Here is a 10,602-nt window from a genome sequence, read left to right on the forward strand (position 1 = left end):
GTACTCAGGTAAGCTCTCAATAGTACCAAAAATATTTTGTTTTTTAGAAATATTTTTATTTTAATGAAAATACTTTGTCTTACGATGAACACACGTCACATAACTTTATATACAGAACAGAAACACTGCACTATCGATAAAACACAAACACTGCAAACAGTAAATGAAGAGGATTTCTACTATACAGGTTGGGTTGAGTCGAGTGGTGACCGTGAAACATTTGAGTCACCATGGGGCTATCATCTTAATCAGAAATCTTGCCCGCGGGTACATCAGGCCAGCTGGATGGCGCGGGGGAAAACGGTGACGCGCGTGGATGACACTGCAGAGTGAAGCTTAGCACACATAATTGGCTGCCTGGTGAAGAATTGGGCGGGGCCAAGAAATTGTTTTTTAGAAATATTTTTATTTTAATGAAAATACTTTGTCTTACGATGAACACGCGTCACATAACTTTATATACAGACACTGAACTATCGATAAAACACAAACACTGCAAACAGTAATTAAAGAGGATTTCTACTATACAGGTTGGGTTGAATCGAGTGGTGACTGTGAAACGTTTGAGTCACCACGCGGCTATCATCTTAATCAGAAATCTTGCCCGCGGATCCGTCGGGCCAGCTGGAGGTCACGGGGAAAAATGGTGACCCGCTTGGCATGGATGGCGCACAGGTTGGCATCAGAGAACAACAACACCAATAAGGCCTCAGCCACCTGTAAAGATCCAAACAAGTCGTCAATGTGTAAGCCGACCCAAGTGTCCTGCTGCGTGCAGCGTCGGCAAGGCCAGCGCAGTATTTTGGGTTGCAGTGAGTCGGCAGGGGGAAATGGGGCATCACCGATTGTCACTTGCGTACACGCCAGAGTTGGTCAGGGATCGTTCAATGTCCCAAATGTTCACCTAACGTTCACCAACTTTTTTAGAAAGTTCTTGTTGTCGCAATAAAATTTTGAACATGCTAAAAACTCCCTGTTCAAAATTTCCCCCGCGTAGAAGAAAAGTACAGGTGAACATTTGCCAAAGGTTTGGTCACTGTTTGTCGAACGTTTGCGACCTTCAACAAACCATAACGAAAATGCAGTAATCACTCCATTTGAAAACACTCGCAATTCTTCATTGCTCAGTAGGATAGAGACTTTAGTATGACATTTGGACCTCTCCGGGGACTTTACCTCCTGAAGCGCCATCAGAGCGAAGACCTGCCATCTGAGGGTACTTCTGCCATAAGACTGGCACACCTCACGGACCTGGGTGTGTGGGAGGGTGGCTACATGTCAAGGCAATGATCTAACAAGCTTACGGGCTAAGGTGTGAGCTGGTAACACCTTACCAGGCGAGAGAAGGGTGCTTTCCTGATGAGGAGCTCTGTGCTCTTCTGGAACTTGCGGATCTCCATTAGGGCCTTGGTCCCTGGCCGGTACCTTCGCCTCCTGGGCGGCGTGGGCAACGGGGGCGGCGGCGCGGGTGGCTGCGCTGGAAATACAACAACCTTTAGGAACGTGTCATGAAAATGGGACAACGGCGCAGTGAGCTCACCATTCCCAGATGGGCCCGGCTGCGGTGACTGGGGCGGGCGGCGCCCTCTGGTGGATGCCTGCTGCGGTGACTGCGGCGGGCAGCGCCCTCTGGGGGATGCCGCAGAGGATGTGCGTTGCACATGGGGGAATGGCCCAGGCAGTGGCTGTGGAGGACGGCGGCGTGGATTGCCGCCTTTTCTTCGGCTGGACGAGGAGTTGTGGCGCATAATGCTGACCACAAACAGGACAAGAAATCATGTTATGGTCATGTCGTACATGGCTGACTACAGCATACATATGTACATGAAAGACGCGCAACAACACTCAACTAAGAGCTAACGCAATAGCATGTCTACTTTACAAGTGCTACAATTAATCGAGTCATCAACAGCTAATCGCTAATCAAACTCATTGAACTGCTTCGATCACTAATGAATTGTTTAGACCAGGGGTCTCAAACTCATGGCCCGCGTGCCAATTGCGGCCCTCGGGACAATATTTTGCAACCCCCTGCGTGACATCTAAGCTGTGTGTTAGTGCGGCCCGCGCATTTCTTTTCGCACATGCATCTGGCCGTTTTACTTTTTTTGACACGTATGGGCTCCCGTAGCTCAGGCTCGTGACAACTGGGCGAATTAGCAATTGGCTAATTGGCGAATTAGCACTTTGACATGTTTGAATGAGCGAGTGGAGGGAAATATCTTGTCACTGTCACCTAGTGCTGTACATTGTTTGTCAGCCCCCGTCATGTCTGTTTCAAAACATGCCATGAAGAGAAAAGTTGCGGATGAGCACAGGCAATTTCAGGAGAAGTGGGAGACGGAATACTTTTTTGTTGAGCACAGGAACGTCGCAACCTGTCTAATATGCATGGGTAAAGTTGCTGTTAACAAAGAGTTTAACATCAGACGTCATTACTCAACTAAACATGCTGAGGAGTATGCAAAATACCTGGGAGATGAGCGAGAGGATCGGGTCGCCAAACTTAAAACAACTCTACTGAGGCAACAAGTTTTTTTCAAAAAAACAAGCAAAGAGAACAAAGCGGCTGTGAAAGCTAGCTATGTTTTGAGCGAAATGATAGCAAAAGCTGGAAAGCCCTTCAAAGACGGCGAGTTTGTAAAACAGTGCATGATCCAGGCTGCAAGTATTGTCTGCCCGGAAAAAAAAGGAGCTGTTTGGTAACATCAGTATTTCCGCCAACACAGTGGCAGAGCGTATTTCTGATTTGTCGGGTAACATTTACGATCAACTGCGTGAGGACAGCTAAACATTTCCACTCATACTCGCTGGCTCTTGATGAGAGCACAGACGTCACTGACACGGCGCAGCTTGCAATATATCTCCGTGGTGTTGACAACAATTTTGAAGTCACGGAGGAGTTGCTCTCAGTGATTCCAATGCATAGCCAGACCACCGGTCAGGAGATATTCCGACAGCTGTGTGATTCCATTGAGGATGCCGGCTTACAATGGAAACGTTTGGCCGGAATAACTACCGACGGAGCGCCATCAATGACGGGGAGAAAAAACTGACTTGTAGCACTTGTTCAAAGAAAATTGGAAGAGGAGCGTGTAGAGGATACCGTTGCTCTGCACTGCATTATCCATCAGCAGGCCCTTTGCAGCAAAATCCTGGGGTTTGACAAGGTGATGTCTGACGTCGTGAAAATGATCAACCATATCAGATCCAGGGCTTTAAAGCACCGACAGTTCCGCGACTTTTTGGCAGAAATAGAGTCGGAATATGAGGACGTGCTCTACTTCACCGAGGTACGTTGGCTCAGCAGGGGGAAAGTCTTGAAGAGGTTTTTTGAGTTGAGAGAAGAGGTGAAAGCCTTCATCGAGAAGGATGGGATGCCTGTTCCTATGCTAAGTGATCCTAAATGGGTGATGGACTTAGCTTTTCTTGTTGACATCACACAGGAGTTGAATGTACCGAATAAGAAGTTACAAGGCCAGGGCCAGCTTGTCAGTGCTGCATATGACAATGTCAGAGCATTCTCCAGGAAACTTGTGTTATGGAAAGCCCACCTTTCTCAGAAAAACCTCTGCCATTTCCCAGCTTGCAAGACACTCATGGATTCTGGCACAGCATTCAGTGGTGAGAAGTATGCTGATACCATTGGGAAACTACAAGAAGAATTTGATCACAGGTTTGCAGACTTCAAGACACACAGAGCCACTTTTAACATTTTTGCTGACCCCTTCTCCTTTGATGTTGAGGATGCCCCCCCCCCTGTTCTGCAGATGGAGCTAATTGACCTGCAGTGCAATACTGAACTCAAAGCCAAGTTCAGGGAAGTGAGTGGAAGAACAGTGGAGCTTGGACAATTTTTGAGAGAACTGCCCCCCAGCTTCCCTGAGCTTTCCAGGATGTTCAAGCGGACCGTGTGCCTTTTTGGCAGCACCTATCTGTGTGAAAAGCTCTTCTCCACAATGAAGATGAGCATCTTAAAGCCATACTGAGGGTCTCAGTTGCCTCCTCCCTCAAACCAAATGTGGCTCAGCTGTGTGAGAGGAAGCGCTGCCAAGTCTCTGGCAGCAAGGAGTAGGAGGAAGTAGAAATGAAGCCCATGTTCTGAAGAACTGTTCCTGTTCTTCATGTTCTGTATGTTCTGACTGTTAATTTGTTCAAATTGAGAAGATTGGATCAGTTGACCTTTTTTATGGATTACTTTTGTGGATTACGATTTGATGCGGCCCAGCCTCACCCAGACTCTACCTCCAGCGGCCCCCAGGTAAGTTGAGTTTGAGACCCCTGGTTTAGACTAAAGACCTTGTTCAACTTCAACTTGTCCAAAGCCTCAATAGGATTCGAGATGAACAGTGGCCTGAAGACCACGAGGGTACAACATTACCGTATTTTCCGGACTATAAGTCGCTCCGGAGTATAAGTCGCACCAGCCATAAAATGCCCCAAAAAGTGAAAAAAAACATATATAAGTCGCTCCGGAGTATAAGTCGCATTTTGGGGGCAATTTATTCGACAAAATCCCACACCAAAAACAGTCATGAACGAGCAACAACAGGCTAAACGATAGCAACAACAGGCTAAACGATAGGTATGCTAACGTGACAAACACAAACAAAGAGCTGAGAACGGGCCTGACGTAACATATAGAGTGATTAAGGACAACTATTACATGAATAACATGTTTATAAAACCATCAGTGTCACTCCAATTCATTAAATAGCAACAACAGGCTAAACGATAGGTATGCTAACGTGACAAACTCAAACAAAGAGCTGAGAACGGGCCTGACGTAACATATAGAGTGATTAAGGACAACTATTACATGAATAACATGTTTATAAAACCATCGGTGTCACTCCAATTCATTAAATAGCAACAACAGGCTAAACGATAGGTATGCTAACATGACAAACACAAACAAAGAGCTGAGAACGGGCCTGACGTAACATATAGAGTGATTAAGGACAACTATTACATGAATAACATGTTTATAAAACCATCAGTGTCACTCCAATTCATTAAATCCATCGATCGTTCTTTGTCAACAATGGGTGCGCACGGCTGAGGGCGCTTGCGCTTCAAAATATTCCACAGGCTCATATAACGATAGATAAACTATATTTTAAATAACTATAATACAAGCCAATAATATTATCAAACCATCCGTGCACTTTAATTCCATTAAATCCATCGATCAAATTCCTCGTCCTTTGTCAACATCGCCGCGCGTGCGCCCTGACGTCAGCCTCGTCTTTATTCCACAGATCTACTATATAACTATATTGTAGCGTTAACAAAGTACAAGGATAGACGTAGGTTTGGTAAACGGCTCTTTATTAAACAAAACAAACTTCCAAGCGTGTGGCGGCGTGGACTTCCAGACAGACCGGGCGTGCGTAATGGCCATGTCCGAGCCCCACGCACCGTTCGCGGACAGCCACTCGGCCGAGCGTCGGCCCCCGACTCAGTAGAGACCGGGCGTGCGTAAAAGCCATAATAGTTTTTCAAACCTTCTATGTCACTCCAAATCCTTAATTCCTTCAAACTCGTTGTCCTCCGTGTCACTTAGAAATGGTCACCGCTAATGATGGTAGTCCTTGTGTGGGCACGTTTGTATGTAAACAACCGGCGCGCCGCGCTACTGACGTCACTTGAAATAGTAATCCATTGGTACATCACGGTTCTCCAAACTTTCTTTCTGCTGCTCGATTACTGTTTTCAGCTGCATATTTTACAACTTGAAGTTTGTAACCTGCAAAATATGAGTTTCTTTTTGGTGCCATTTTTCTTAAGCCCACCCAGTTGATGAGTCACGGCCAACGGTAAAATTTAGAGCGCCCTCATCCAGTTTCGTCTGAAAATATAATTTTTTTTGGTTGTTTTATCAAAGTCAAAGTCTGCTTTATCGTCGATATATTTTTTTATATACTAAGACACACAAAGAGATTGAAATTACATTTCCACTATCCCTCGGTGAGATAGTACACATATGCATACAAGCATCACAAAAAAAACCCAAGAAGGCACTAACAATGAATAAATAAGAGTATTGAATAAATGATAAATAAACAAATAATAATAAATAATAATAATAAATATAAGAGGAGCAAAAATGGAGCAAGTGTACATACAGCAGACAGTGGACTTGGATATGGTGCTTTAAAGTGTTAATTGCTTTATTTGACGTTTTCTCTATTTTTTATGTTTTGAATATGTTCAAGATAAAGAAATAAAAGCATGTGAAGTGATCAACTATACTAAAAATAACATGGGAAGTGGTCAACTATACTTGTAAGTGATGTCTTAATGATCAAGTAAAAATTTGTGAAAAAAAACATATATAAGTCGCTCCTGAGTATAAGTCGCCCCCCCACCCAAACTATGAAAAAAACCGCGACTTATAGTCCGGAAATTACGGTACATGACAAAATATTGAATCCGTTTGTTCTGCTCTACACGGGCTAGTACGACCTATTGGACCGCGGGTTTTCCGGTTTAATAGTTTAAGTTACACGGATACATTTACAAACCAGCATGTGTATTTGCCTGTCCAAGCAGGAGGAAAACCCACTCTCTGCGAGCTCATGTTCAGTCGCTGTTGTGCTTCGGCTGGCACTCACGTTGTTGCAACTGTAGCTGGGTAAAATTGCAGCCAAGGTTGCCAGGACTGGTCATCACTGATTACTTGAGCTTCTTATCACTTGTTATTGTTAGCAAAAAAGATCACTTTTAATTGTCACCAGTCAGTCACAAGTTACATTTGAGAAGCTCAGATGCCATTTAAAACTTTTACTGCTCCCTATTATAGGAGAGATCAGAATCATACCCCTCAACCCGTGTTAGTCCCTCTAATAACCATTGCTTTAAATGCTTATTTTTTCCAGGGAAGGACCATTCATAGTCCTGGTCTCATGAAATGAAAATGCAAACCACATATTCAAAATGCAAAAAGGTTGTGTCCTACACCCCGCCAAAAGAACTTTGGACATCACGTGACTGATCCCATTTATTTTCGTTTACGCACACATCCTAACTGCATAGTCGCGGCAGTTAAAATAAAAAAATAAAAATAAAAAATTGCAGAACAACATACAATAGTAATTTGTAAATTAAATGCATAGTCGCGGCAGTTAGAATGAATAAAATAATTGTAGACCTACATACAACAGTAATATTTGCAAAATAAAAACTTCTCGGGCAAAATGCATCATAATTAGCTGTTCAAAGGTAATACTTCCTGTCCTATGCATCGTGGGCAATGTAGGCTGACTAGAAAGCTTCAAAATGGACTTACTAGTGAACATGTAAGCTAAAAAGACATTTTACGCGCATGTGACAGTCACATTTTGACCTCACAGTGTAATTTCTTTATTGGTCACAAGCAAATTGATTAAAAAGAGGAGTCAAAAATGTTGGAACATGATATTGGTGGTCACATCCAACAGTTTACATGTTGACATAATGCAAATGTACACTGGTTGCACCAGTTATGTTTCTTTTTTTTTATCTCACTATTTCACTTGTCAAATTCAGAATTGCTCACGAGTTCACTAGTAAGGTATATGTCCACTAGTACCATTAGTTGGGATCTTCCCAGCCTCACTATCTGACTTGTGGGGTTCAAAATGTTAACTAATGAACTAGTAAATGCAAAGGGATTTTCCTTTCTGACTCACTAGGTCTGACTAATGAGTCAAAATGCCTTTCACTTGTTCACTATCTGCGTCACCAGTTAACTAGTCACTCTGGACTGAACTAGTTCACAAGAAAGAAAACATGTTTCACTAGTTAACAAGTGAAGTTAAAATTACACCAGCTAGTGAATGTGTTTACTAAGGTACTATTTTGAGCCTCACTACTTAGCTTGTAAGGTCACAATAGATGGTGCGTAGCAAAGTGGTCTGTGCATTCACGAGTAAACATCCATCCATCCATTTTCTGAACCGCTTAGTCGCCACGGGGGTCGCGGGTGTGCTGGAGCCTATCCCAGCCATCATCGGGCAGTAGGCGGGGGAACACCCTGAACCGGTTGCCAGCCAATCGCAGGAAACACAGAGACAAACAACCATTCGCACTCGCACTCACACCTAGGGACAATTTGGAGTGATCAATCGGCCTACCAAGCATGTTTTTGGGATGTGGGAGGAAACCGGAGTGCCTGGAGAAAACCCACGCGGGCCCAGGGAGAACATGCAAACTCCACACAGGGAGGGCCGGAGGTGGAATTGAACCCGCACCCTCCCTAACTGTGAGGCGGACGTGCTACCTAGTGCCCCACCGAGCCGCCACGAGTAAACATGTAACCCATAATTCGGTAAAGTCGGCATCCACTAGTTCTATCCGGGACATTTTTTACCTCATCAGTAGAACTGGTTAAGTGAAAAAGTCGCACTAGTGCACAATTTTGGGCATAACTTGTCAACCAGTATTTTTCTACAAGTTAGATATCACGGCTTCAATGGGCTTGCACGAGTTAACTTGTCCATCCATCCATCCATTTTCTGAACCGCTTAGTCCCCACGGGGGTCGCGGGCGTGCTGGAGCCTAGCCCAGCCGTCATCGGGCAGTAGGCGGGGGACACCCTGAACTGGTTGCCAGCCAATCGCAGGGCACACAGAGACAGACAACCAATCGCACTCACACTCACACCTAGGGACAATTTGGAGTGATCAATCGGCCTACCAAGCATGTTTTTGGAATGTGGGAGGAAACCGGAGTGCCCGGAGAAAACCCACGCGGGCCCGGGGAGAACATGCAAACTCCACACAGGGAGGGCCGGAGGTGGAATCGAACCCGCACCCTCCTAACTGTGAGGCGGACGTGCTACCCAGTGCGCCACCGAGCCGCCGAGTTAACTTGTCAGTGTTTTATTTATCATTAGTTAACTGGTGGGCATTTCAGCTCCTATTAGTTAACTTCTGCAGAAAATCATAGGTCACTCACTAGTTAACATGTTGGAATAATTCACGTTTGACAAATTTACATTTTGCTGAAAATGAGTGACTGGTTAGAGATTCTGTTCAACTCGTAAGACAAAGTGCGTAACTCGTGTGGCTCAATGTCCAACTAATGTTGAGAAAGACCGAACTAGTGAAAAACACTGTCTAATATCAAGGATATGGAATAAATGATCAAATTGCTTACCATACATAACAGCCCCCACAGTAGAACCTGCTGCCACCCCCAGGTAAAATTGCCTTGCAGTGAGGTGACATTGCAGTAAAAACATTGCAGCGACATGCTGAATAGAATGTTGTTGCAGCCGTCTGAAAAACTGTTTGGGACGGGGCAAAAGTGCCATTTTCCTTCTGTAGAGTTTAGAGTAGTAAGTCGGAAAGCAGGCAGAAACGTCATGTGACATACGACAGTATCCTCGTCGTTTCACATACTCTCACAAATTTGTTTGCCTTTCAGTTCAGTGCACGTCTTCTTTTTATTCACTTGGTTGTTTGACGTTCACATTTTAGAAGTCAGGAGGTGGCGACGTGTTGTGACGTCGTTATACCGTCCGCTACCACGTGAGCTTTGCAAAAAAAAAAAAAGTTAACTTTGCGTTTTTTTAACTTTCCGTCCTTTGAACTCATGTTGTCGCTGTGGCTCTTCAACTTGCCAGGGTGTGGACGGGGAAGGTCCGAGATAAGTGGCAAAAAGCAACTTTATAAGCAGCCAAATCGAGTAGAAAACCAGTCCAAATTCAAATGTCGCCTCCCTCAGCCTTCAACCGATCAGCGTGCAGCGTCAGTGCTACTCAGGGGGGCGGGCTAAGTGAGGCGTGAGTGTCGGGGAGTGCTTGAAAACCTGACCGTCGCCACTCGACGGGGTGGCATCAGAAGTGACTGAGAGAGAGTCACTTCTCACTTCACTTCCGTCTCCAAGAGAAATTGATAGATATTGAAATCTAATGCAATGACAAAAACAAGATATTAAAAAGAAAGGGCGTAGGTTTATACAAGGATGGTAGGGACAGATCACAACCAGTATTTGGGGAATACAAAATAGTCCTTACCAAAATAAAATAGTAAATATTCATATTTACTATTTTATTTTAATATAGCGAAAATCTACATTTATTATTGTAATATTTCAGTATATTACGCAATGGTAGCATTAATTTAAAAACTATTTTAACGTAGTTGTTTTACTGAGAGATTCTGAGATTTATTCGAAGCTATGACGATAACGACAGATGTATGGAGGTAGATTGGGGTCAAACGTTTTGTACTTGAAAAAACAACCTCGTACTTGGAAAAAATAAAACTTTAACCTGAAAATTAACATGCTGAGCTTAAAACTTGAAAAATAAAACAATGTATTCAAAATAAAAATACCTGTTTGAAAGTTTTTTTCGAGTTGAAAATAGTTTTGCTTCACTTTGGTATATATACATTTTTTTAAATAAACTACTTTTAGGTTTGACCTCAATTTATTGTTCAAGATTTGAGGTTTTTTTTTTCCAGTTGTGTGTTTTATATTTTCAGATTCATATATTTTTCAGGTTGAACTTCAGATTCAAATCTTTCCTTTTTTTTTTTTTTTTTTTTTTTCAGGTTCAAATCTTCTTTACGAGTTGCACACGTTTGACCCGAATCTGGCGTGGGGCGTGTT

General features: G+C 43.7%; 1 protein-coding gene across 4 annotated transcripts; it reads right to left on the reverse strand.

The window, feature by feature from the left end:
• Positions 1 to 9,794, reverse strand: LOC125970587 (histone H3-like centromeric protein A). Of its 4 annotated transcripts, XM_049723116.2 has the most exons (6): positions 9,393 to 9,789; positions 9,142 to 9,305; positions 1,541 to 1,752; positions 1,335 to 1,477; positions 1,177 to 1,251; positions 27 to 717 (listed from the first exon to the last, which is right to left on the reverse strand). In XM_049723116.2, exons 2-6 carry the CDS (start codon positions 9,210 to 9,212, stop codon positions 592 to 594), a joined length of 627 nt encoding a protein of 208 aa, XP_049579073.1. In that variant the 5' UTR covers positions 9,213 to 9,305; positions 9,393 to 9,789; the 3' UTR covers positions 27 to 591. The 4 variants fall into 4 exon arrangements, with proteins under 4 accessions (XP_068507278.1, XP_049579074.1, XP_049579073.1 ...); XM_068651177.1 differs by having other exon boundaries at positions 1 to 717; positions 3,555 to 9,794; XM_049723117.2 differs by lacking the exon at positions 9,142 to 9,305 and having other exon boundaries at positions 16 to 717; positions 9,393 to 9,793.
• Positions 9,795 to 10,602: the final 808 nt, after the last annotated feature.

The sequence above is a fragment of the Syngnathus scovelli genome, chromosome 6 (genome assembly GCF_024217435.2).
Source record: "Syngnathus scovelli strain Florida chromosome 6, RoL_Ssco_1.2, whole genome shotgun sequence".
NCBI lineage: Eukaryota > Metazoa > Chordata > Actinopteri > Syngnathiformes > Syngnathidae > Syngnathus > Syngnathus scovelli.